The sequence below is a fragment of the Ornithodoros turicata genome, chromosome 6, assembly GCF_037126465.1.
Source record: "Ornithodoros turicata isolate Travis chromosome 6, ASM3712646v1, whole genome shotgun sequence".
Lineage (NCBI taxonomy): Eukaryota > Metazoa > Arthropoda > Arachnida > Ixodida > Argasidae > Ornithodoros > Ornithodoros turicata.
Window position 1 is genome coordinate 59,083,310 of NC_088206.1, and position 27,475 is coordinate 59,110,784.

Genomic DNA, 27,475 nt, shown 5'->3' on the forward strand with positions numbered 1-27,475 from the left:
CATGATTACTTGGACACCCTGCGTGGAGGCTGTAAAGAACTCGAATACCTGGTCGAGGAAATACAAAAAGGCAACAGCAGCGGCTCAGCACTCGGAAACTGATTTTGCCACCAGATACAAAGAGTGCGCTGAACAAGGAACCCGCGTGGCCAGAGAATTTTTCTGCTTTATTAGTGCTTGAAGACCTTTATACATACCACTCATGGACGCAGCATATTGTCGTAAAAGTGCACGTGACAGTCCTTGATGTTTCCACGTGCCTCGGAAACGCCCTCAGCTTATTGCCCTCAGTCAGACATGAACCGTACGAATCTTTCAGCTGGCGTAGTATTCTCCAAGTGCACGATAGTCTTTTGTGATTTTTGCGAGAACCTAAGGCCGTATCGCTTACAGAAGAAACATTGAACATTGCTGTGGGAGGAGCCCTGGGGTATACACACCGTCTGCCCCCCCCCTCCTCCTCTTAAATCCGGTACTGAGGAGCCATCATGCGAAATATTGTCGTTGAACGGTGACACAGCGCCATGAGCGGTGCCACGTAACCGTATAGAGGCCCGGCCCGATCTCCTGGCGTAACGCGTTCAGATCAGTGTGACGTAGCATCAGCGTAGCGAGCAGCTGCGTGGTCTCACTTCTCACTGGATGTCCGTCTGTACGGACATGGCGCGGCGCTATGCAAGTAGGTTAGGTGTCTGCGCAGCTCCCCAGCTTCCCTCCCTCCCCTATTGCCCGTGGAACGACCTCATTGGTCTCTCCCCCAGATAAAGGGGCGTGGTTTCTTCTGTGGGTACGTGCCGGGTTGCGCATATATCTCCTTATATTGCGCAGAAACAAACTGTCGTAGCGTGTACGTAAAATTTTGCGAAGGTGGCCTTCATTGCTCCTCGTCATCAGTGCCATGAAAGCACTGAGATTCGTGATTGCATGGCAATAGCCTTTTTTCAAACCTGCATGTTTTGCGAGCCCGTACTTTACTTCTGTTCATTGTAGAACCGAATTCTGTTGTGTTGAAGTTGAAATCTCTCATCATATCTCCCCTGAACAGTAAAACCGAAAAAAAAAAATACGAAAGAAACTTGCCAGGACGTATTATGATAGGTACGTTGTCAATGGACCCTGTTACTCCTATCGTAGTAAGGGCGAGGAAAGGTGACAGATGCAAGAAAGTTCTTAATGTAACTTGGAAATTCGAAGATTAAGATTATCTAGCATAATGCTAGATAATCTTAGAATTCCCAAGTTACATTAGGAAGTCTCTTGCATCTGTCACCTTTCCTCGCCCTTACTACGATACGCGTCGGCAGTCACTGTTTTGCAAATTTGGTTCAAGTATTTACTCGAGCGTTCGGATTTCAAACGATGTCCTCCCTCAGGCTTCAAGGGAAAGCAGAGTACGAGTTTGTTTCAAGGATGTGAAAGGAATATTTATGACAAAGACATGTACAATATGGCTCAGGTGCCAGTCATTTGTATACATATAACTTAGTTTATTGCAAGCACTCAGCTGAGCCAACAGTGCTCAAATTATTATTTCTAACAACGGGACAACATTAACAAAAACAAACAGAGCGGTGACAAAACACGTGGCAACGAGATGAAGGGGCAGTATTTCACAAAGCTGTCCTGCCCGATGACTGTAACAACTCTTCCCCGATGAAAACAGTCGCTATGGGGTCGGTACGGGCGAAGCCCAAGGGCACGAGCGGGCGCACAAGAGAAGACGATACTGGACTGCACGGTACATCACTCAACGTGCAGGGAAAAGGATGGGACAGTCACTGGAGCTTCTTTCAAAGCAGACACAGAGAATTGCAGTTGTCGGCGTCTGCTTCGACTTGTATTCCTTCAGTATTCCCGTCGGTATCCTTTTGCATGTGTGGTAATGTCGCTGGGGCGGCAAAGAAAAGGTACGGAGGTGTTGTCTACTTCTTGGCAGCTTTAGCAGCTCCGCTCAGACGAGCACCGTAGCCGGAGTAGAGAGATTGTCCGCGGGCAACGTCGTCGTCTGTCAAGAAAGGAGCGTCTTCGACGCCGATGTTATCGTTGACGTAGTAGAAGTCTCGCGCGTTCTCGCACGGTACGGATTCCTCCGGGAAGGCGCAAGTGAGGGTGAGCTGGTTGAAGACGGTCTGGTTGCCGCAGAAGAAACTCCACTGGTTGACCTGCAGGAAGACAGGGTGGACAAGAGAACACATTAGTTTATTATGAAAGGCAAGCGGAAGGGAATGCGTGTGCTACAGCAAGGAGGACCAGTATTGATTCGGATTGGATTGGATTGGATTGGATTTGAGTTCATTCAGACGTTTATGGTCGAGCAAAATAGATCACTTCACTTGTTTTTCTAGTGCTCCATAGAGCAAACGCTCTACGCACGCCACCTAAAAGACATGCCTCTTCTCACCCCCTTCGCCACTTCGACATATAAAGTCCGGATGTTCTCCGCTTCGGCTAATCGCCGCTAACGGTTTCAAACACAACCTTTCTGTGACTACCAGTGGCTGCCCATGCCTGCTCGTCTACGTCATAGCTACCGCCTTCGAAAGCACGTTCGTGGTTGGCGTGCTCTTTAACAATTACGTCACGCCGTCGAAGCAGTCAGGCTAATTTTATGTAGGTGGCGTTGGCTGTACGCACCTGAAGATTACGCAAGCAGTATGCGTTAGAATTAGGTATCTGCTTCGCCAAAAGGTTTTGCTGTACCATGCTGGGTAATCGTATTTATGGTTTATCATGTATCAACATATACGAAGACTGGGGACTGGTACTTTTTAAAAGCATCATAATAAGCGGAATCGTTATAAGCGGGCCTGCTTTATTCAGGAGGAAAAACCACTCATTGTCTTCACCTGTTTGGATCCGTCCGCAAGCTCAACTTCGTGGCAGACGTGGAAGATCTTGCAGTCATTGTCGACGTCAGCGTAGTAACCGTATTTGAAGCCATCGCAGGTGAAGGTTGTTTGGTAACTGCCTACAATCAGTTCGGCGTCGGCAGGGAGCTCGTACGCCGCACGCTTTGACCTTTTGTTGGCTGCAGATTTCTAGACAGAACATAGCAAGTGTGGACATAAGCAAAATTGAATATGAACGTGTTTAGTAGGGGGTTACAATAAGGTCATGCTGTATCGGTCGGCACGCAATATAGGGGATAAGGTGTCCGGGGCAACGGGCGGTGGAGAATTAACTGTTAGGTCTTCCCGTTACAATTCCAGGTGAGCGCAGCATGACCTGTCTTGCATGACCGCGATAGCGGGATTTGTTTGATTGGTCCTTTGATGCGCGCTAAGAGTTATCAGCATAGCAAGGCTTGGCTTGCTACTCATGCATGGGATTCCGCAGTACGACTGAAGGCTCCTGCTGTCCTCACATAGTGACAGATGGCAACACTTCTAGTATGTCGTATGCGAACGCGCGTCGCTTGCTCGATCTCGACCCTAATCGCGCACAATAGAGAGTTTTATGTAGCGTACGCTATCGCCTTTGCGTACGTAAGGGATAGCGTAGGTGGTTCTGCGCACTCCCATAACAGAAAGCAGTGCCGGATTTAGGGGAGGGCAGACAGGACACTTGCTCCGGGGCCCCCACCACAAAGGGGCCCCCACCAGTCCAAGGGAAATCTGTTTTGCACGCCTGAAACGCATCCCTGAAACGAAAACTTGGTAAAAATCTGTCCTCCGTCCACGCATATCGACCCCGAATAACACATTGGATGGACATAGAATACACGAGGGAGCCCCCACAGCACAGTGTCCCGGGGCCCCCACCACTGTAAATCCGGCACTGACAGAAAGAGAGTTTCGCGCAGTGCGCAGCACCACCAACGCTGTACCGTACGTAGGCAAAGGCGATAGCGTACGACGTACAAAAACTCTCTATTGTCGTACTTGCGTTCCGATCACGATAATCTTGTCCTTCCAGAATATTGCGGACGTCGTGAAAGTAATTCAATTAACATTTCAAAATGAAGTTGTATCCCAAACCGCATACAAGGTAATTCGTAGAGTAACTCCAACTGCAAAATAAATTACTTGCCAATGCATTTAAGTTACGGTTACGATTACATAGTAACATCTAAGGTATAATAATGGCAGTAATTGATCACTGTGAATGTGCTTAATTACAGTAACTGAGTTACTCGTGCTTACCATCGTTAGCCATATTTCTTTCTCCTGGGACGACACGGGGTGTAGGGTAAGAATTTAAATTTCCACTGTAGAATCGCTTCGTCCAATTTCGTCCAATCCAGACTTTGATGAACGATGAACGCCATGCAAAAGCATAGTAAATGCCGACCTCTGCAACTGACTTTCACTACAAACCACCCCGCTGTCCTTCACTGAGGCTTCACGTCTGTAGAAAACCGCCGGGCTGAGCATGACCTTTGCGATCTCAACCGCTCGAACCGGCTGACCTATTGCTATACGAGGACCCTCACTGTCGCTCCGGTCACTAGGTCGCCTTTGAAGAGTGGTTCACAACAGGAGTATTCCGTGTTTCAATAGCACGTCATACGGTGTACATTTGCACATTTAGTGTGCCGTGCTGCCGGAATATTTGTACGGGGAATATGCTATTTATATTGCAGTATTGTCTCTTTTTTTTTTTTTTTTTACATGGAGCTTTCAACACGCGTAGGAAGTGAACACAGAGAGATCTCACCTTTGGGAGTGCTGAGCCGACGACGACGGCAATGGCCACGCAGACAACAGCTGAAACGGAGGAATCATCAAGTGGGATTTCGTAACATTACAGGATTGATATAATTGTGCCAAATACATTTCAATACAAATAAAAAATAAAAAGAGAGAGAGAGCCAATTCTTGTATACTGCAACATAGGTGATTACAATATGCTGATAGACAGCGCGTCTGACATGCTTGAAGAAGTACTCTCATTCTTACGGTATTTCGTGGAACGGGTAGTACCTTGAAATGCACTTTCGATTGAATACTTCCTGGTCACGTGAATTGCCTACGAAATACGAATGAAGCCCGTTGAACTGTCGCCAACTTTCATTTTCAACCGGTAATGCATCGTCCTTGGTGACGAGTTAGCCATTCTGTTTTTCTTCTTCAGCGGACAGTTGTTTACAAAGACCTGTGCGAGGTAACGCGTACTTCCTGAAAAGCGGCTGGACTTCGCAGATTGAAGCTTTCTTGCGCGTTGCTCTCAAGGGAGTTTTCCCCACGGGTTACTATTACTGTTAGAAAAGAGAATGAGCGAAATAATCAGAAAAACTGACTTACTCCAGTTCTATGTAAGCTTACGAATCAGCGAGACATTTAAGCTATGTTCATACTGTTGTGACAGTGTCATATTCCCTCACCGTGCCAGACGGTTGGTGTCATCGACGCCGATAGCCAAATCGGCCCCAAGTCGATGGCGAAAGTTATTCTGTTATGCGATGGCAAAGGTGATATCACCAAGCATGATGACGTCATCTAGAATAGGCTCCGGCCAGCTCGATGCCTCCCCCCCCCCCCTTGTTGCGTAGCCGTAAACTCGCGCTATGTCGTCTGATTAAGCCAATCGTCGCAGACAACAACAAATGCAGAAAGCCTGCGGCTAAGAGTGGCTACTGATGATGATGGCTCGTTTCCATGGGTACGGCCGCTGAAAACGCACCCGTGATTGGTGGGCTCTTTAGTCTAGATGGCACTGACCATGTTTGTCCAGTAGACGACCTCGCGAGGGCACGTACCCAGGGGAAAGGAAGCCAGTAGGGTGGCTAATGAGACAGTTATGGGACACGAGTAATTGGAGGGATGTTGTCAGAGGTGCCAGCTATGATGCTCTGGAAACAATGGCTCCGTTTATAATTTCGCAGGCTTACAGCGGCATGATCACGACCGGTGGATGCACCGCTAGCGGAGCAATTAACCCTAATTCGAGGTCGCCGCTTCCTGCTTTCGTCGTCCGCTGACTATTGTCTCTTACCCACCACCGCCAGAGTCGCCAGACGTTTAGGCACATAACTGTGGGTAACATTAGCTACTGGTCTCTGAGAATATCCGAACAGGAAAATGTATCTCTAGACGGATATACGTATGGCGTTGGAGTAGTGGGCGGCCTGCGGATATAAGGAAGTGATGTTGTGGAGTTCGTGGCAGTCCGCTCTTTTATTTGTAAGCTGTGGTATAATGTATCAGTGCGTTAGGACGAAGGTCACTCAGCCGACAAAGTATTTGTCTTCTACTTTGTTTCTTAGCTTGCCGGAATAGAATGTTAATTGGTATATGGAATGCAAAATATTCTAGGACGACGTGGAAAGTTCTGCAGCGAACATTTGTATGCTTTACATGTGTTACACATTCAAGCTCAGCAATAGTCAGTCACGTCAGAGGAATATTACATTATTGACTCTTCGCCTGTTCAGTACCGTTGTCGTGAAAATGCTTCCTGTGATCAACTGAGACTTCCCACTAACAGAGAAACCGTCGAACAGCAGGCTCAATTCTGCTTATAAAAGGTTATGATTATGCCCTCCTGCTTACGTCATTTTTTGTTCTTACAAAATGCTTTTTTTTCTTTTTTTATCCTGCTTCTCCCCGACGAATCTCATCCCCGCACTGCCAGCGCAAAGGTGGTGGTGGTGGTGGTGGTGATAGGGCTTGCCGTTGTCGGCCTCACGTATGTGGGCAACGTCACGACTCACGCCCTGGGGGAATGTGCGTCCTGGGCCGACTTCTAAGGGAACTGTGCCGACATATGTCTGAAAGCGTCTGCCAGCGCAAAGCCGTTCTCATGCGACCAGCCCTTGTCCAATCCGGGGCCCCCTACAGGTCTTTCACGTTTCGAACTAATCCTTCCACCGGCTGTGCTGTCTGAGCACCTTCCCTGGGTTCTCCTGGGTTCCCTGAGTTTTCCTATAGATTTTCCAGACCAATGTCGGCACAGTTCCTCCTGAAGTCGTCCCAGGGAGCGTACTGACCCCATGTCCCCCACTCCTTCCTGCTGTCCTCTCTCCATCTGTCTACGTCTGCGCGGCGCTCATAGCCACAGTTGCTTCGCGGCGCTAGCACGGAATAAGAAAAGAAGAATTGTTTCGTTTCAGCTCGACCGTTTGCCATCCATGGAAAACAGCTTCATGCAGTAATTCCCCCAGAAATCGACCTATGAGGGGATGCCGAGCTTTCAAAGTGGGAGGGGTAATACGTCTATGGGAATATGTATCGGTAGTCGAGCTGGTATTCGACAATCTCAGAGATTTTAGGAAAGGTTGCACAAAACGAGGGGAGTGTAAGGAAATCTCTGGTAAGGCCTCAGGTAGGACGATTGTCCCGCCTGAGGCTCGTGTGGTAGGTCATAGAAGGGCGTGTGCGCTCAAATTTGTCAATGTCTGTTAGTACAGTAAAAAAAAATGTAGATAAAGAAACCCACAAAATCCACATTGAGCTACATTCACGTGCATGTAGCAGTGGAGAATTGTAGCGAATGTAACAAAATGTAACAAAACAAACGTAGCGAATGCCAGTTTCGCAGGAGTTTATACCGAGTCGCGAATATAAAACTAGAACTGCAAAGAGAAAATAAGAAAAAATAAAGAGAAATACGCCGTGAAGCTTACTGGGCCAAAAATGCAGCTCTGAACTAGCTTGAAATTTCCACCCGCATTATACCGAATTTGCGCGCACTTAACCGATTATGCACGCAGCAAGCTCGCCGATCCGGTAACTATGCTACAAAAAAAATTAAATTTACTGGGGAAAAAAATCGCAAGAAAATTTTTTTCTACACGACCAACGTTACAAAAATAAAAAAAAGGGGAGGCAACGCTGTATTCCTCAGCGAACATTAAAAAGTACCATCACGCCATCGCAAAACATGTACAAACAAAACAAAACAAAATTACTGCTCAATTAAGTATCCCCCAACTGAGGTGTGAAGCTCTTACCGAAAGCTACGACAGACTTCATTCTTGGACGAGCGTAGAATTCAGCTACAGGAACAGCAACTGCGCACAGAAGAAGGGATGCTTACCGTCGCTCACACACACGAGCCGATTTTCGTACGGTTATCCGCAAGCGGCTGCTTACCTTCTAAAACGGTTGGCACAGGACACAATGTGAATGGAACATCCCTGTCGGCTTTTATGTGAACGGCAGGAGAAAGTGATTGCTTTCCCTTTCTCATACGCGCGAAGATGCTGCGGGTGGGAAAGGAGGTGGTCTTCGATGGTGGAACGACGACGCATGCCTTCTTGTGTGCGTCTTGGCATTAGGAAAAAAAGACAAATAAGCCTGGATTCGTTTTCTTGTTCCGTAAAAAAAGTCGTGACGTAATGCGTAGGAAGAATGGATCAGGTGGAAAGTGTACACTCCGACAGTCGTTCTTGATCTTGTCCGAAATGTTTGTGTGTGTGTGTTAAATTTAGTTATTTCGTACTATATTTTTACGTGTGTTCCTATTACGACATTCACGTTACGCATTGATGTATTTGTATGTTTTCCGCCACCTTTAGACGAAGGCTATTCCGCCTGCTTTGCGTTACGGAGAACGTTTTGAGGTTTGCGTCACGTTTGTATTAAGAAGGTCGTCCAGTCAACCGATATTAGGACTGCGAACGTTTACAAGAAATGTACGTTGCCGCACCATCTCGCAAGCGCCACGGTCATTTATTGGGACGCCATCGATGAAACGACGTGCATTGGGAGTGACCCCAAGTGCCTCCTTAGATGATGATGATGATTTGAGTTTTATAGTAGCACAAAAGCGACTCAACCCGTATATAGGGTCAAATCAGTGTGTAATATGATGAAAGTTAAAATGGTTATGCTAGAACTGTGTATGGTATAGCTTAAAAGCGTGTAGATATAATTTGTTACATATTTTTAAGCAAACATACGCTGTTCTAGCATAACTATTTTTACTTTGAACTGTAGAATCGCAAGGTATTGATAGCCGACGTCTGCAGAAAGGTGATCTACTCTCATAAAGGAAACTGTAGCCTCATCATCCATCAAAAGGGTTTGATAAAGAGGTAAAAAGCATTTATAAACTCGATGAAATGATGCGTGCAATGAATTTCATATAACTGGAAGGTGCCAAGTGGCTAAATACCCGCTAAGAATCGCGAAATATTGCCACAACCCTAGAAAATGCCTTATTAAAACGTAAGTGCACTCATATTCCCGAACTCGCATTTTGATCCGAAAGCGTTGTAAAACTTCGCTGGACGTGGGCCCTGTTAAAACGAATTCTACAACTATGCTCGGGACCGAGTGGCGTACTATACATTAATTCGAGCGTGGTGTATATTCGTACAAATGACAACAACACAAACGTACAACAGCGAGTCAAAAGGGACCTTTCTTTTTGATTCGCGCCGTTGAACATTTGTAGTCTTTCACACCTCATATAGACAATTATAAATATTTCGTAGATATTTATACATAATTCATAAATTGGTTGCGCTGCCGCGCGAGCGCCTGAACTTGTCAAAATGCGAAACAACAGCCCTGGCGCGTAAAATTGCTTAAAAGTTATCCGTGAAGATTCTCTTACTCAGGTTTTCCTCATCTAAATGTACGTTCGAACAGCCTATTAGGTTGTACTTCTTTCTCCTTTTTTTTTTTTTTTTTTTCAGAGCTGACGAACGAAAAGCAGTCTGTTAAAATATACTTATAAAACGCTGTTATGTCGGGAATCCATGCTGTGAATGTACTATGTCATTCACCTTTTGAAATCGTTCCACATGTCCTTTACATCTTTATACTTAACATCTTGCAATGCAGTCGTTATTAATGACTGACTGGTGACAGTTTCACGTATGTACGAACGTAATTACGTGTCCCGCTGCGCTTTTGTTAATAGGAGCCACTTTCGCCGCCTGGCGGCATGCATTGCGCTTCAGCTTTCTTTTTCTTTTTTCGCAGTGTAGCGCTTCAAGGCTTTTCTTCCTGGAGAAATTGTTCCCGAGCGATGGCCTGGCTTTGTTATTAATCTTAACTGTCTGGTTTTCAAGGACGACGTTAATCTCGTTCCGGTCCTTTTCTACATCCCTCGGCGCCTGTGACTGACCTGTGTTTGCGTCTTTACGTGCTGCGCCAGAGGGGAAAAAATGCAATGTACTTTTGCCGGAACGGCCGTCGTGGGTCCGAGTGTCCCGCTACGCTGTAACAGCGAAATGCGACGACAATTTCTTCAAGGTCGAGCATCGAACGATGCAGGCTGCGTAGCCATACCCGGCGTGGTCTAGAGGAAAACTTCGAAAAGCATTTCTTGCACCTATGCAGTTTCCTTCAACATTACATTGGGAGGACACATGGAATGACAAATTAAACGTAAACCCTTCCCTTCCTTTCCCTTCTATTGCGTACAACATAATGATCACGCGAAATTTCCAGGGCTCCGTGATGCACTTCATATTGCACGTTTCTTGGACTCGACGCTGACCCAAAGCCAGCCAGCCCTAGCTTGGCTAACCACTCTATAATCCCATAATAAAGAAAGATCATTGCGAAGTCTCCGAGAGGGAAGCTTCTTCGCTCCGAATATTCTACATCATAAACTGCATTGCCCTGACGACACCTCTAGGAGGTCAGTTCAGATATGTGTATACAATGAACGCCTCGTCAGCAAACTTTTTTATTGCAGTAGCCCACTATTCAGACATTCTGCCACAGCGAACACCGTCCAGACGGTGGAAACATGGGGTCCCCTCTGCGACACCCAAACGTCTCGGCGAACTCCGGAAAGTTCCTCAGTGGAATATTCACCCTCAACTTTGGTGGGGTGTCTCCGAAGAAAGCAACGCGCTCCTGGTACACATCACCTGGCTGGTACGCGCACAAGGGCCTTGCGAACTGCACAAAGAACCTCCGTTTCACTTCCATTTCTCCCTGTCTCTGTTGTTCAACTTTCCCCATGTAATGCTTGAAGAGCGGATGGATGATCGCATTATCGGCGATGTCATCGGCTAGGGTGCGCACTACGTCGACGTCTTCTCTGAGGACGTCCTCGAGGGCGCGCTTGTACTGGCGCAAGAAGCAATCACGAAGTTGTTCGTACCGTCTGATGGTCTCGCGGCTCCACCAGAAGCGGACGCGGTTCTTGTGGTCGATATAAGCTCCACGTTCGTCGATGCTTTGAAAGAGTCCTCGTAAAATAGTCGCGCCGACAATCGGAATATGCCATGGCTGAATGGTAGAAGAGGTGTTGGCCAAGAAGGCTACGTTGGAGTACGGGACGAAGAGCAAATTCCTTCCCTGTAACAAAAATAAAAGTGTAAATGTTGACATTCATACCTCGCGTGGAATGGATGGAGGACTCAAAGGCCACAAATGAATGAAAAATGAGATGCCTATCCAGGGACATTTTAACAGGAGTTAGGTTCAAAACTGTTTCACAATCACGATTATCATGGACCCTATGGCATTCCCATGCATTTCTGTGCAGGTCATGTCTCCGGTACATGTGTGATATAGTGGCTTCTGCATATTTCGCGTGGTAGAGGAAGGAGGACTCCAAGGCTGTTCGGACAGTTCTGCAATATTCTCAACGTTCACTTTGCGCGCTCCTATAGAAGGTGTTACGGATTGGCGACTGCGTCACGCGAAAAGAACATACGTATACACGATGCAATTTCACTTTCCATGCCAAGGTAGAGGAACAGCATGATGAGTAATTGCAGCAGCGGGAAACGAGAAAAACGAACAGGAGGAACGGGGGAGGGGAGGGGGCAGTCATACGGGACTTTGCATTCATAGGGCCAGCACTTTCCGGGCTTACCTGCAGAAATTCGAAGCCTGGCTGCAGACTAGAGACATGAAACCTGTTGTCGAAATCAGCCGCTCGATCACCACGGTATGGATGATAGTACCTCCGGCGTGTGTTGATCAAGATGTTGTAGAAGCTCTCCAACAGACGCGTACCGTGGAACCGCGGAACGTCCAAGTTGTAATAATCAGCGACAGGCGTCAAGTTTTGGCCGGTACCGAAGAAACGGAATCGCATCATCTTGAGTTTCTCAGCTGCGACCACTCGTTCAACCGGGTCGTACCAAGGTGTTTTCTTGACGACACCGTGAAGTACGTTGCGTAGCTCTCGAAATATGATCCCAACCTGGTCATCGTAGCGGGTGTCATAACGAAGAACACCACCACCGCCTGGATAGAGGCCTAAGGACATCCGTAGGAAGGTCTTCATGCCGTGTGGATAAGCCTTTTCCAGCAAGAACGCACAACCCTGCAGCCTCTCGCTCACGCCTTTCACGAAACCATCTGAACTTAGCGGAACAAAGACCTGCGCTTCGTCTGGAAGAAGTGGAGCCAGGTGAATGAGAACCCTGAACCCCACGTAGTGCAACAAGGACAAGGTGTCTGTGTCATTCATTATCTGAGCGAGCTCTTCGAGGTATTGAGGTGATAGAACTTCGAGATGACGTTGCCCGTCTTCAAACGATATCCCGGACCCCTTGAAGACCGTAGACAGATAAGCCTTCCACTCCCAGTTGTGGCCGTGCGGCAATTGTTCGGACGACCTAGCACGGTAAGCTGGAGGTTCGAACCTTCGCGTTCCGATGGAGTCTTCCAGTCGTACCTCGAGCTTCGCGATTTCTCGAGCAATGCGTTCAGAGTCTGCTTTCGCAGCGCCTAGGGACTGAAGTACCCTAGTAATGTTCACTGCATAGTCAGTCAGGTTACCTTCCGTGTACCAGATCTGGCTTCTTTTTAGGACTGTTGCTGGAGTATCCAAGTGAACAGAGTACTTGTCCTCATACTCGTTACGGACGGTAACCTGAACGTAGGAGAAAACACCAAGTGCGGCGTCCACCTTACCCACAACTTCGGGCAGACTTGTGTTGTCTGGAAAGTTTGCTGGCCACCCGCCGAGTCCAACATCTTCGAGGACATCAAGGAAAGGATCCCATCCTAGTCCGTTGCGACTGTACACCGAAGTGCAGTTGGGCAAAAAGGAGGAAGCTTGATTAATGAACATGCTGGGATACTCTTTGTACGTTTGTAGACCCCCATACGCTTTGAACGTCTGCTCCAGCCCTTCCATGAGGACCTGAGCTACCTTGGTGCGCTGCGGACGTTCGGTGCCGCAGACGAACTCGTAGAAGTCGTCGCAGGGTTCCACGGCGACAGTGCCCTCTGTCCCGGACGGCGTACATTTGTCGCCGCAGGATTGAATGGGCCGATGGACACGACTGGTTATGGTCGGCCGTGTTCGGTGGCGATGATGTCCAAGCTCGCGGTCGTGGAATTCGTAGTCGATCTTTCGGTGGAAGGCCTCGAGAACGAGAAAGGCGACCACGAAGGCGGCGGCGAACATGATGGAAGACGCCGCCACGGTGAAGATTGTCGTACATGTATGGCTCGATGCGGGCCTGGACGAGGACCGCATCTTGCCACTGCCTCGGGAAACGTCGTTGAAGAAATGGTTCTGCCCGAGACGCGTGTGGGTGCAACGTTTCTTCTTCTTCTCCTTCCTCTCAAAAGATGGCCGTGAGTAATGGCCCGCGGGGGAGGGGTATGTGATTACCCCACCACCACCACCACCACCACCACCAACAACAACAACAACAACAACAACAACCAGAAAAAAGAAGAAGAAGCACAGGAAAAGTAAGGATGAGTCAGACAAGCTTGATTGGCCAGGACTATTATAGTCTTGTCTTCCTTTGATTTGTATGGAAGCCGTTTTATCTTCTTCCAGATTACGCAGACTAAGCTGTGTCTTGTATGTAAAAGCTCTCTGCTGCAGGAATAAACCAGAAAACCACACGAACCCGTTCAAAGGCATTCACCTGCCTTGTATGGGAGTGTATTTGGACTCGAAGTGGGTGTCCCGCCACAGGATCAAGCGATTGCACAATTTCGCACTTGATGACAATACAAAGGGTACAGTTCCATAATTCACATGCGAATTGTGGATGCGGAGCTAAGATCTGGCGTTCAGATGAGGTAGAGTATCGCCTACCATCAGTAAAGTGTTGCTGCTGCGGCGTTGAGGTGGTGCTTAGACAGGGAACCACTGAAGTATAGCATTAGGTGCTTGTCACATAATTTGGAAATGGCGTTACTGCTCATGGCGTAAAGCAAATGAAGGATCTTTTTCGCAGACCAACACCGCGGTATCTCCTTGGCTGTTAATACAGTAACCGTTGTTTTGCGGCATAGACACTCACACGTAGAGAGCATTAGAGAGCTACATATCTCCGCATGCATCTGGACTATTAGTTAAACACCATTATGTAGCTCAGTCGATAATGACGTATGATAAGGGCCCGGCATCGACTTCCAGTCGTTTAAGAGCTACGATTGTTTGTGATGTGTAAGTGAAACAGCCTATGTTACTGATAAGCTTCCACATGAGTCATAAGACGTGATGACTTGCTTTGTATGTGGATCGATCACTCGCGGCCGCAACCGGAGACTGGTGGCGGTGACATCACAAGAGAGAGTCCGCCCTCGGTAACGTTTAATTATAATAGACCTGTCCCTGTTTGTAAACAAATGACGCCATAGTGTTCGACAGCGCCACCAATATGGTAGAGTTGAACTACGCTGGAAGCTAGAGGCGAACAAGGTCGCGCCCGAAAGCCACGGTCTTGAGGGGATCACGATGGTCCCTGAAAGGGATGCGACCTTCGGTCCTACTTTTCTTTCAATAAGAGGCGGCAAACAAGTGCCCATTTGTGGAACTCTTTCCGATTTGTTTCGGTTTCAGTCTGACGTCACCTCGCCGCAATACTGTAGGTCCCTCGAAGTTATGTTCGCGCATTCGTTTGTTGCCACATGCTTTTTGGATGACTCTCAAAGTCAAAAACATGAAAATTGCCTGGATAGGCTACAAATCACACAGCACAATAACTTTGAAGCACCAAATATACGGTTAGTGCGATATGGGTGACGGCTTGGGTGGGACCTACAGTATGGCGGCCGACGGCAGCACATCTGCCTGCAAGCAACAGTGGCGGTCTCCTACGGATCACGTCATGTGAATAAACCCTATTCGTTGGCTGTTCTGTGCATGCCTAGTTTAAGCGTAATAAAGAATCAGGCGACATTAGCCACGACTCGAATCCAGACTGGTGTTCGCAAGGTATTTCACTTAACGATGGATAATGAACGGATGTAGAAAGGAAAGGAGCAGTTGTTCCATTGATATTAGGTTCTGCTGTTCACTTCCATAAAATCCCACACGCGTTTGTTAAACCCGGCTGGCAGACCTTTCTGGCCGACGACAGGGGTGGCAAGGATGGCACGCCAATGCTTTATATAATAAAATAATAACAATGATGATAAAAACAAATAGTAATACTAGTAGGACTGCGCGCCCATGATACTGAAGAAAAATATCTTTGTATACGTGGCGTGGTTGGCGAGGTATAAACCCCGAACAAACTTAACCGTCGCAACTTTGACGTCAGAGGAGCGGAGGCTTCTACCGCTTCTATTGGTTCTGGTATACGCGTGACTACGCCCGTGACGTCACAGTCCGATGAGAGATAGTTTTCACTGTGCGAGATTTATAGAAATCCACATTGATGGTCACGAGGTTCACACTGATGCAAATAACTTATGCTATACACATAGAGCTGAGTGCACATTACAGAACCGTCCCGACATTAATTTCCGCTAAGGACAGCATAGGTGAAAGCGCCCTCCCCTCCGTTCTCCATCAAGCGCTGACCGAAAGGATAGACAGGAAAAAACAACAATAGCCAGGAAAAAAAAATGCGTCTTGACTTCACGTAATCCGCACTCCGCTACCTCACATAACTGCTTACTTTGTTGAATTGATGTCCCGAACTACAAAGTACTACAGAGATATCAACAAAAAGTGAAATGTTGGCTGATAAATCGTGGCTATGCGTTGCGAGAAAACTGTGATCAAAATAGTAATAAGCGAAGTATACATTCTAAAAACAGTATTCTAGTTTGTTTGTTTTATTCCGCGTTAGCACCGCGAAGCAACTGTGGCTACGAGCGGTGTACAGATGGAGAGCGGACAGCAGGAAGAAGTGGGGGGTTAGTATGCGTCCTGGGCCGACTTCAGGGACTTCTTATGAAAACGTAGGGAAAACCTCAGACAGCACAGCTAGTGGTAGGATTCGAACCCTCCACCTCCAAGTCATCAGCACGACCTCACCAATGAGCGGGACGCCTTAACCCGCTCGGCCATGCCGCCGGTATCCTAAATTTTAAATTCTACAGCTAATAAAAATGACATCCGACGCCCCCTCTGGGGAAGGCGCCCGTAGCGGTTACCCCTCTCGCCCCACCCTCCTCGGAACGGCTGTCTCGCAATGCTGACGAACAACCTGATTGTCTCTCACCACTGGGCTATGCTCTGACGAGTCTTTTTTTGTATGTCATGTTTCTGCTTATGGTGCTCTTCTCGCATTGCGGCTCTTTCTGTTTTTGTTCTTTTCGGAGGAGGTGGCATAAGGAGTACACGGAAAACGTGCTTCCTGTTGTTTTTTTAAACTTGTTTTATCCTGTTTGGTGGTAAGTTGTCCTGTAGAATTACGGCGACATCGTAAGGACAGCATAGCTCCCAAATGTACGTTGCAGGTACCAGTGCGAGACCTCCAGACAGAGCTCTGTCTAAAGATTACATGTTAGCTAGAGTAGCCAGAGTAAGTTTTAGGAGCATCATTTACACATGTAGCCATCTTTAGCGATGTAAATATGACAGGTAATTTCTTCTGCAGCACAAACGTCCTGCGCTTCAAAGCTCCACAGAAGAAAAACAAAAACATCTGAAGAAAAGTGAAATAGAAGTATCATAAATTCTACCATGAAACATTCTTTCTGCTCTAATATTCCCCGTCTTGAAACAGCTCTGCCTCCCAGTCAGGACATGCGACTAAATCATACATTTTGCGGTTGTTAGTATCGTCGATGGCCCGCGCGTCACTGTCAACGTATCTTTTATTATTATTGTCTCAAGCCTCTGTAACTCTGAGCGATGCCATCGTCCACCACCGTGCTGTGACCGTCACAAACAACCCTCGTTTTCATCATCTGATGAGGATATTCCCACAGTGCATGAGGTTGACCCGCATCCTCGCCCGTTGCGCATAACCTTCGCCGTCCTTGTCCACTGATCGAAGGCCTTCCTGCTTGTGTGACCGCTGCTCTTTTCCTGGTCAGTTTCTTTATGCATCGATGTGTTCGATGCGACTCACACTTTATTCTTCCGCTGACATCGCGCATACATGCAAATACTGACTTTTGCCTCTCGTATCTTTCGAGGAATGTCCTTAAAAAATCCCAGCACGTGCTCAGTCACCGGGCGTCCTCGCGAATTCTAACACCGACAATCGCGGTGTTATTGAAAATTGAACAACATGATTTCCGCTCTGAAGAGACGTCTCGTCCAAGTGCCAGAGAGAACGAGAGCTTTGAAAGTCGTGCTGGAGATTGTAAATCTACTTCCTGCACCGAACGCATCGTGGACGTACACATGCAATGGCCAACGCGTGCCGTGGCAGTTCCGATGTGTCATCTTCAGGGAGGCTATTACTGTTTACATAATCAATACTTTTTTGTGCCTTAGTCTTCAAGGCGGTTAATCACTGTTTAGATAATCAGTGCTTCGCGTGTTTTTGTTTTTGTACCACTGGAGTGATATGCATGCGACAACCCCGAACCTCTCTTGAACCTCTGCACATCACTGCATGCGGTCTACTGCAAAGTCACTCAGTAGTCTGTGGGAGTTTGATGTCACTAATGGCATGGCCGAGTGGGTGAAAGCACCCGCTTCGTTGGCGGTAGCCAAGGTCGTTGCTGAAGACTGGGAGGTGGTAGGTTCGAATCCTCCCCTGTGCTGTATCAGGTTTTCCCTGTGTTTTCCGGCAGAACTTTCAGAATGGCGGCACAGTTCCCCTTGAAGCCGGCCCAGGACGCGTCCCAACCCCTCTGTCCCCGACTCCTTCCTTCTGTCCACGTCTGTACGCCGCATAGCCACAGTTGCTTCGCGGCGCTAACACTGAATAAAAAAAGTTTGGTGTGGCTTCTACGCCCCTTGCAACGTCAACACGGGGACCTACCGTATCTAACGGTGCGCGCTATACACGGCAATATTTTCTTGCAGAGTTCCTTTTCAGGTCGGTGACGTAAAAATTCTAGCGTCTTCCACGGTTTGCTGTGTCTTTGTCCCAGATTTCTTAGGGTCAGTTGACAAAACCGGCGAAAGGGGCACTGGACTTCATAAACGGTTAAAAGCGTCTGAGATCTCCATGGTGGAACTGGACACCCCCACAAAGAAGAATATAAAATGTTGCTCAGTTTTGAGAACGTGCTGGCCGCATTTGTTCTTGAATCGGGCTTTCCATGTCCCAGAACTTCGCGTCTGGCTGGCGTGATTGAGAAGGAACGCGAAACCGAAAGCGGAGAGTCAAGTATACTACGGAAGGAAAGACGCGTCTTCTAAGAAGCGCAATGAACAAAATAAAGAAGAAATGGCGTTCCTTCACGAATTTTTAGCGGGCGATCTATCGAACGGATTTTTGTTCTGGAAACGGCTACGATATCAGGTGACCGAAAGGAACAGATGTTCTCATTGGGACAACTTTGTAGCTTTCATAATTAACAAATTAATTAATGAAAGTTAATTAAGGCATTGCCTTTGGACTTTGCTAATGCCCTCCTAGGGAGTGCCCTTCAGCATATGCTATATTGCAATTGATTTCATCTTGGAAAAAGTGTTATATATATTTTAAAAAAATATGTACACACTTAGCTGGGACACCCTGTATATGACACCTGCTCTGTTGCATCGAAGTTTAACGGCTTTGACTAAATGTGTTTCAAATAAAGCATATGCATGATATATGATATACCGCCTTGGTTTATTGTGTATACTGGTGGCAGTACAGCTGCGCTTTATGCACTGGTGCGCGTTATATATATATCCAACTTTTTACAAATTCGGCCCGTTTTTAGGGGTGCGCGTTATACAGCGGAAAATACAGGTACTTTTGTTGTCTCCAGCAGCTGGGGAAAACTGCGTTTACTTTTCTGGCACCTTTCCACCGATGAGACAGCGGTGAGGTCATGGTCAGGGGACAACCACAGCGGAGGACATACCACGGCTCCGATTGCGTCATTACGTGTTGTGGCCACGTGACTCCGTATTGGTCATTCCGTGCCCGTCAATGTGCGTCCGGTGTCACCAGATCACGGACGTGCCTCACGAATTTCCAAGAGAAGGACACAATTTGGCGACAAGCAGGAAGGTTGAGTGTGTAGTAAACATCTCGTGGCGAAATTGGACCTGATTTGATAGCCATCAACGAAACTGGCCTCTATTGTGGAGGAATGTCTTATTATTCGGACCGTACGTTACATGTAGAAATGCATGATGGTTTCCGTGAATATGGGCACCGCACAAGCTGTGAAAGCCTGAAATATTGCAACTTATATCATTCAACTAAGCGCAATAGCTTGTCGCCAGGTCGGGTCTTACACAGAAGCCCAAGAAAACATGCTTTCCCTCTTGAGTTAAAACGTGCTTTTTAGGATAATCTATACCTGTATCCCAGTGATTTTTGGTGGCAAGCGCTAGGTTAGGATGTGTACTCAAGTAAAACACTCTGCTTGCCTTAGAGGGCCTGTATTCGTTGTGAGTACCCCAAAATTGCTCCTTAAAGTAACAACGTTACCGATAGAAACACGACAAAATATTATTTCTGCGACTTGACCTATAACCTAGCTATAATTCCTATTATGAATCCAAATTAGACGCCTACCCAAAGAACACCTCAGAAGCAAAGAGGACGCCATATTCTTTTTTATTTTTTCTAATGATATAGAGAGGGCACAGATATTCGTGGTGAGCAGTAATGGACTCTAGAGCGTTTTTCTGACAACTAATGGCTCAGTTTCCGTTGACCTCGAGAGCCACATCTATATGCTTTCCTATAAGACCGCAGGTTGAAAATTTGCAGAGTCGAAGGTACTTATTACACGGAAAAACATGCTTACCCCGGTTCAACGTGAGCTTCTTGCCTTTCCACGGGTCTAGTCACGTTCCACGTTCTTGCCTCTTCCGCTGAGGATGAACAAAAAGAAAATCGCGATCTTTGTTTCGTCGCGAGAGAGAATAAGAGAACGGTAGCAGACGATGATCGTGCAGTTGTTTGGGAGTAAGCATGACTTGCTCTCTTCGTTTCTTTCTCCTATTTTTCTTAGCTCAAACATCAAAAACGACCACGATGAACGTTCGAATGACTGCTTTCATCAACGGAAGAATAGCGCCATCTATGCTTCACGACTTTGCAACGGGAAGCGCTCCATGCTCTCCGGCGCCATCCCGCACAAAAGATACATTTTACGGGTGCAGATCGTATGCTTCGCAACGTCATAACTTCACTAACTCCGCTTATACATAATCGATCTGGAGTATATAGCTGGTATCACTTACTACCATGATCTCCATCATCGTCATCGTTCTTGTTGTTGTCATAATTATTGTGTTACTCAAATAAACAGGCCTTCCGTGTCCTTTTCACTGCCAACAACAACCTGCGCACTGCTGATGAGGCCCAAAAAGGTGGAAACTGCTGTTGATGTCTCCCTTCATATCCGCGTTCTTTAATGTTCACCGGGGAGGGAGACGGAGCAGTAAGTGCCTGGGGTTCTTCTGACGGTGCACCGGAAATCTCCGACACACGGTGCTGGAAGCAATGCTGACCTTCCCCACATTGCTATACCGTCTTCGGCCGGGATCGAACCCGCGATCTTGAGCTTACGGTATACAAAAAGAAGTGTGCGAAAAATGCTGACGCAGTAAGAGCGAAGGAACAGGAACTCTACTATAAGGAAACGCTCCGGACTCACATAATGGATACACCCGCGATCACCCCGCGACTCGAAGGACGGCTCAGGAACTGAGCCAATTGCGTCATAATCATACCGCATCCCACACGGAGATCGCATAGAACGTGCATTGAGGGATGAGTACTCATCACTTGAAAGGGAAATTGACTGTTGTTGAAGTCAATTATCGAGTGATCGAAAGGAACAACCGGTCGTTGGGCATGCCACCAGCAGGAGCAGAACGTGCATCCGGAGGAGCGTGACCGACGTTCCCTGGTCGTTCCGTTAGTAGCTAAGCCTAATGACCGTTCCGCCTAATTACTATACGAAGCAGATGCGCCCCTGACCAGTGGTATTTTATTATATCTCAGGGCAGACGTGAAAGTGTGTCATGGGCAAGCGTTCATTCTTGGGGTTCGGGGCGTAGCACGCGGGGGGATGTGTACAGGTGAAAGTGAGAGTATATAGGAGCCGGGTGCTTATTAATGATCCGGCATACGTACCTTCATTTGTATTGACGCGAGCCGATGTGTCGTGACGCAGTACGATTGCTTAGATGTGTATGCATATATATGTGTAAGCATGTAGGTAGTGGCGGGCGTTGGTCGTGCATAGACCTCTAAAGAAAGGAGTGGGAACATGTAAAGTTAAAATGCGCGGAGTGGTTGGTCGCAGTTATAGGACCTGCTAGTGCTCCGCGTCCATTTCTTTTTCTTTTCCTCTAAAGGAATTGTATTACAGTTACAATTGCAAAATCCTACTTTTAACTTTACTGCAATTACGGTTACCCTGAAGGGCCCTGACACTGTATACCGACGCCTAACAAGAGAGTACTTTGACATTGAGTATAAGTTCACCATGTAGTACACGGAACAAGACCTGCCCACAAATTATCCTCCATCTACTTTATAGCTCCCCTCCTCTGCCCCAGGCTGCCGTTGCAGACTTGCGTGGACTGAACGGGACACATCATTTAAGACTGAGATAAGCACGGACTTACCATTTGAGGGAGCTTTGAAATTCAGTGTGTGTATATGTGTGGGAGCACCCACCTCACTTGACTAATTTGATATTCATACAATATATATTCGTATCATAAGAAAAAGGGGGGCGGTATTGTAAAATATGGGATGACGGGGAGGGTCCTGGGAAAATTCCTGAATTTAAGGAACCTCAATTGAATGATGGCAGTTGAAGAAAAAGGCATACGCAGTGGGATTTGTGGGAGCACTGCCATTTCTTTAACTGCCATCATCGCACTGCAAGCAATAGGGGAGAGATGGAAACTGTGGAGCGGCGCAGAAGAGCTGACCTACTTGCATGGCGTATTCCAGCTCCGTGTAGTAATAACTCAGACGCGAAAATGTGATTTTTTTATTATCAATAATTTACGGCCTTTCCCTACAGTGACGTCATTGTTAGCAACTTCCGGTTTCTGTTCTGCAAAGCAATCAAGCCACCGAACACATCACTTGTTGAGTACGGTTTGCCAAGAACCTTCAACCTTCAATTACCCGCATTTCAGACACACACCCTTCTGTCGTCTGCCAACATACGGTAGCACACGCTGACGTCATCGTGAAAACGAAATCGAATGTGAACATGCCCTTCGTGTTCGTCGTTTATCCCAAAACCTACTACGTTCCGCTGGATGAAATTTTGCGTTGGGCATCTGCACCTAACTTCGTTTGAGTCGAAAGCAACTCTGATCTCCAAGTCAGTCAACAACTCGGAACTACAAGCGGCATGGAGGGGGTGGGTTCGAATCCTACCACCGGCTGTGCTGTCTGAGGTTTTCTCTGGGTTTTCCGACAGACTTTCCAGACGAAAGTCGGCACAGTTCTCCCTGAACTCGGCCCAGGACGCGCACTAACCCCCCCCCTCACTTCCCGCCCCACTCCTTCCTGCTGTCCTCTCTCCACCTGTCCACGTCTGTACGCCGCTCATAGCCACAGTTGCTTCGCGGCGCTAACACGAAATAATAAAACGATCGCCATAAACAGTGTCTCTAGTATTGTCATAATTAGGGCCCGGGAGTTCATGCGAAATGCATATTTGCGTTCTAATGGATATCCTAACGTTTCTCCACACCTGAAGTCGGCTCAGGACGCATACTAACCCCCCTGTCCCCCACTCCTTCCTGCTGTCCTCTCTCCATTTGTCTACATCTGTACGCCGCTCATAGCCACAGTTGCTTCGCGGCGCTAACACGGAATAAAAAAAAAAGTTTCTCCACACATCACAAACCGCAACGACACAAATCTGCAATGTTTCATGTGTCATATAATGCATACCTGGGCATATTTCTAGCTGATCGTCATGTGATATGACCGTTGCATATTACGTCATATTTCGGCGCCATTTGATTGCATACGGCGTCATATTTCGGGACCCTTTGAATGATTTTTTAACGTTCGCCGTTACTTTTTTTTTTTTTTTTTGGCTGCTCATTTTATTTCAAAAGGGCGGTCGTGGGCCCAAAACCCGGGTTCCTGCTACACATCTAAGCGACTACGCTGTTTCCAGACTGCTTCGTGCTCCGCAGTCAGCGGGTTCGGCTGGCGCCACTAACACCCAAAAGTGCTGCCTGGAACATAACGCACGTCAAATAGTCAGCGAGCAGGAAAAAAAAAAAAATTAAAGAGTTGGCGAGCCTCCGTGTGTGCCATCACCTTTTTGAAGCCGTTGGCGTGAAAAGTGACTCAGCGGCCAGTCGTGTAAATTCTTCCTACTTGCATCAAAAGTCTGTAAACCTCTGAACACACACACACAAAAAAAAGAAAAAGAAAACACAGCTGCTTCGCGGCCCTAGCACGGAATAAGCAAAAAGGAACGCAAAGAATGTGCAGACTATGGACTATGCAGACTAAAAAGGAATACAGACTATGTAAATAGTGTAGATAATCAGAACTTCTTTTTCAGTCGAATCGTGCCCGATATGTGTATCCCCCCCTCCCCCATACGGACGGTAGATTGTACATACCTTTAGTAGCTTGTATTGTGTGTAGAACATTTACGTTGTAATGGTGTTAGTGAGAAGCAAAGTGTAATTAGGTCAATTACTTCAGTTAATAGGGAAATACGATGCCAATAAAATATTCTGAACAGAAAAAAGACCACCAAGCTCTCAATTCGATGTTAGACGCGCGAGTTACAAGTTGACATCATGTCTTGACCGTGTCCTTGAAAGGGCGCAATGCCTTCAGAATCGATTGCAAGGGTTGGGCGAATATTTATGGCCCTCGTTTCACGCAATGTGCTTTGGCATTCTGATCATTCCGTGACTCAAAGCACGCGGTCGTCGGCACAGCCAAGAACAAGATTCGCTTCAACATGCTTAACTTTATTCCGAGACAGATTGCGGGCGATACGACTTCGCCAACGTGCGAAAGCGAAAAAAAAAAAAAAAACGTAAAGGCACGTTCTCTGTGCCGCGTGGTGGTCTTGTAAGCTGTCACAGATTACGAGTAAACAAGATGTAATTTAGCTATCTTACAACGCCACTCATGCGTCGATAAATGTTCCGGGGAAACAAGAAATTTGCTCGAGAAATTTGCCTTCGATGGATACGGAGATATAGGTGTGATTTAATAGCTCGTATCCAATCTCTGGAGAAGATGCAACAGTCACCGTCGTGTATGCTGTGTTTGTTTGAAATTGATGTCAATGTGGGGGTACCGCGGACAAAATTATTTCGGGTGTTCCAACTAAATAGAACGCCTAATAAAAATAGAACGCTATATTCAATAAAAATATTTCTTATGTATACGTAAACATAGATATCGCAAATTTGTAAACTTTTCATATTGCATTCGCGGGTATTAAAATTCGGTAGTAGACATTACGCGATGAGATTTCCTATGCTTTCAAGTATATTCAGGTAGCGTATCGTCTCTGCCTCAGGTGGTTTCATTGTCAAAAATAAAAACTGCACTTTTGAAAGGACGAATAAATAAATTTCATTTTTACACAAGAAAAAAAAATCAGCTCACGAAAGAAATTTCTGTTATATTGTATTTGTAACGTGAAATATTCTCTACTCATAACTGATACTCAAAAAATTTAGCACTTTAACGCAATCGTCTTCATCGTAAATACGCAGGCGCATCGTAAATACACCTCATTTCACTCTACTTTCCGTAACGTGCATTCCTCTGAACGATACCGCACCGCATTCTTCGCCTTGACCAACTTTTATCTAAAACATTTCGACGGTTACGCACACACCTTCGTGTCTAGCGCGATATCGTTATGACAGGTAAGGAGTCGTAAAAGCAACACCATCTTTAAAAAGATGAACTTTCTCCCGGTCCAACCCAAACAGTCTGGGTCAGGGGGCCGGCGCAGAAATTTCGGGGCCCTCACTTCGTAATGACTTTTCCAAAGCATGCTACCATTTATACCTGCCAAGTTGACCTTGGCGGTGGTGCTTGATTATAGTGCTGGCAACATGTGCACGCGCTATGACCCAGAAAAAGAGTCGGTAACGAGAGGCAGGATCCGTTTATTTTATCATCCCTTATTTTGTTTGTTTACTGTATCGCGCTGATTAGGGTAAGCGGGGAGGTACGGCTGCCGTGTTATCGATATCTCTCGAAGGGAGGTCTCACGGCTTGACGGAGTGAGACGTCCGCTCTTATGGTCAGGGTTGCCAGAATTGGGCTGCCAACTTTCGGTTTCGGCTGGCGCCTTAGTATTTTGGAGTCGGCTGTTCGGCTGTTTTTGAAGATCCCTCCAGGGTCCGATCGAGGAATGTCGCGAAGGAGAAAGGAGAGACACGTGCATGCCTTCATCGTTTTCTCAACTGTGTTCAACAGTGACGCACTGTACGGAGAAGTGGAAGGCAGGGAGATTTTGGATGGCGATGATAAAGACCCATGAAGTTTGTTGTCCCTTCATGCTTCACCGTTCGTCACGTTATTCACGTCGAGACTGGGAGGTACCCGGGTTCGAATCCTGGTGCCGGCTGTGCTGTCTGGGGTTTTTCTTGGGTTTTCCTCAGACGCTTTCAGACATATGTCGGCACAGTTCCCTTAGAAGTCGGCCCAGGACGCACATTCTGTGAGGCCGACAATGGCGAGCCCTTTCACCATCACCATCAACACCACCACCGTGCGTGCGTCATCTTTTCCATCTTTTTGTTTTTGATTAAGTATTAGCGCTGCGAAGCAACCGTGGGTATGAGCGACGTACAGACGTCGACGGATGGGGGGCGGGAGGTTAATAAGCGTCCTGGGCAGACTTCGGGGGAACTGTGCCAGCATTCGTCTGGAAAATCTGCCGGAAAATCCCGGGGAAACCCCAGAGAGCACAGCCGGTGGTAGGATTCGAACCCACCACCACCACCCGGTCTTCAGCACGACTTTGGAGTAACTGCCAACATGCGGATGACAAGATGGATGACATCTCAGGATGACATGACGATATGCGGGCATGACACGATGATGACATGAAAGCGGATTATATATCTGCTGGGTTGTCTTCCACTCGGCCATGCCAATGGTTTTCCATCTTCTGCGCGTGTTTCCTTTTATACACATTTCTTTGATGCACATAAAAGTAATGTGCGAGCGACTCATATCTTCATATTTTTCTTTTTCTAGTCTATCAGTCAACCAATCAATACGCAAGCGAGCTGACTGTATAATTGACGTTGGCAACATATCATAGGGTTTGGGAGGGGGGGGGGGGCGAGACAGAACACGTATTCTGTCTATTTGTCTTTTCCCCATACTCTTGGATATGTAGCCAACGTCAAAATTTCTTGAGTTTGAGTTTGAATGGAAAAAAAAAAATCTTCATCCAGTGAATAACATTACTTTCATGCGAGCGGTGACCCCTGACACACATTTGTTGTTGTTGTTGTTGCTCCTCAAGCGGGATGGCATTTGTATTTCCTATCAAGAAAAACGAGAAGAACTTTATTTTCACCACGACGATTTAGTTGCTGAGCAGGAATTAGGTAAATAATTGCCTAAAACAGTGATGTACACAGGCTGTACATCAGTGTATTTCACATTCGTCACCTTCGGCCTTGCGTATCAATCTTATTTCGATCTAACACACATACAAGATCCTAGAATAAAAGAACGATAATCTTCGTCCAGACACCAATCCTACGCCACAACAAAAAGAGAAGAAGAAAAAAGACGCTGATGGATGTCACAAAGAAAACAATAGCGGTATAAAACGAAGGCAGAATTAAACGTGCATCGCAACGTGTTTTGTTCCGAGCTGCGTATATATAATACAGCTTGCCACTATATTGAATGGGCCTTGGTCATATAATATCCGTACAGAGCTTTAATGTTTGCACGGTGGCCTATGGCATAATGGGCGTGCGTTATGAAAGGAGCTTTTGTCGGATGACGAGCACGAGTCAGGCCGTGTGAGACACGACTTTCCGGCACCCGTAAGTTATGGGCACCTGCTACTTGGCAGCGAAGATGACGTGCTGACTGACGCCATGAGAAGATGATCTTGCGTTGCGCGTGTTATTGTGATGGGGAAGAGGGACGGGTCAAAGGGGGGAATGCGTCCGATTTGCGTAAGAAGCATTAGCTTCGAATTCGTGCGTCATGTACAGCTGTTGTGTAATAGTAAGGCGTGGATATCGCCCGACCTTTCTGGCCCTTAATTGATAAGGCGAGCACAAAGTGGCGACCTCTGTTCGTTTTGGTGTGCGCAGAAAAAAAAAGGGG

At 47.0% G+C, this 27,475-nt stretch overlaps 3 protein-coding genes across 3 annotated transcripts in view; 1 reads left to right on the plus strand and 2 right to left on the minus strand.

Moving 5' to 3' along the window:
- The window catches only part of LOC135396822 (uncharacterized), an 81,539-nt gene that overhangs the window by 4,022 nt on the left and 50,042 nt on the right, over positions 1-27,475 (plus strand). The gene's annotated exons all lie outside the window — the stretch shown is intronic.
- Positions 1,452-8,129, minus strand: LOC135396821 (uncharacterized). Its single transcript, XM_064628017.1, has 5 exons — positions 8,034-8,129; positions 7,892-7,951; positions 4,657-4,706; positions 2,847-3,038; positions 1,452-2,162 (listed from the first exon to the last, which is right to left on the minus strand). Exons 2-5 carry the CDS (start codon positions 7,911-7,913, stop codon positions 1,923-1,925), a joined length of 504 nt encoding a protein of 167 aa, XP_064484087.1. The 5' UTR covers positions 7,914-7,951; positions 8,034-8,129; the 3' UTR covers positions 1,452-1,922.
- On the minus strand, positions 10,567-13,484 carry LOC135398116 (neprilysin-1-like). Its single transcript, XM_064629542.1, has 2 exons — positions 11,728-13,484; positions 10,567-11,204 (listed from the first exon to the last, which is right to left on the minus strand). The coding sequence occupies exons 1-2, from the start codon at positions 13,345-13,347 to the stop codon at positions 10,605-10,607; spliced, it is 2,220 nt and encodes a 739-aa protein (XP_064485612.1). The 5' UTR covers positions 13,348-13,484; the 3' UTR covers positions 10,567-10,604.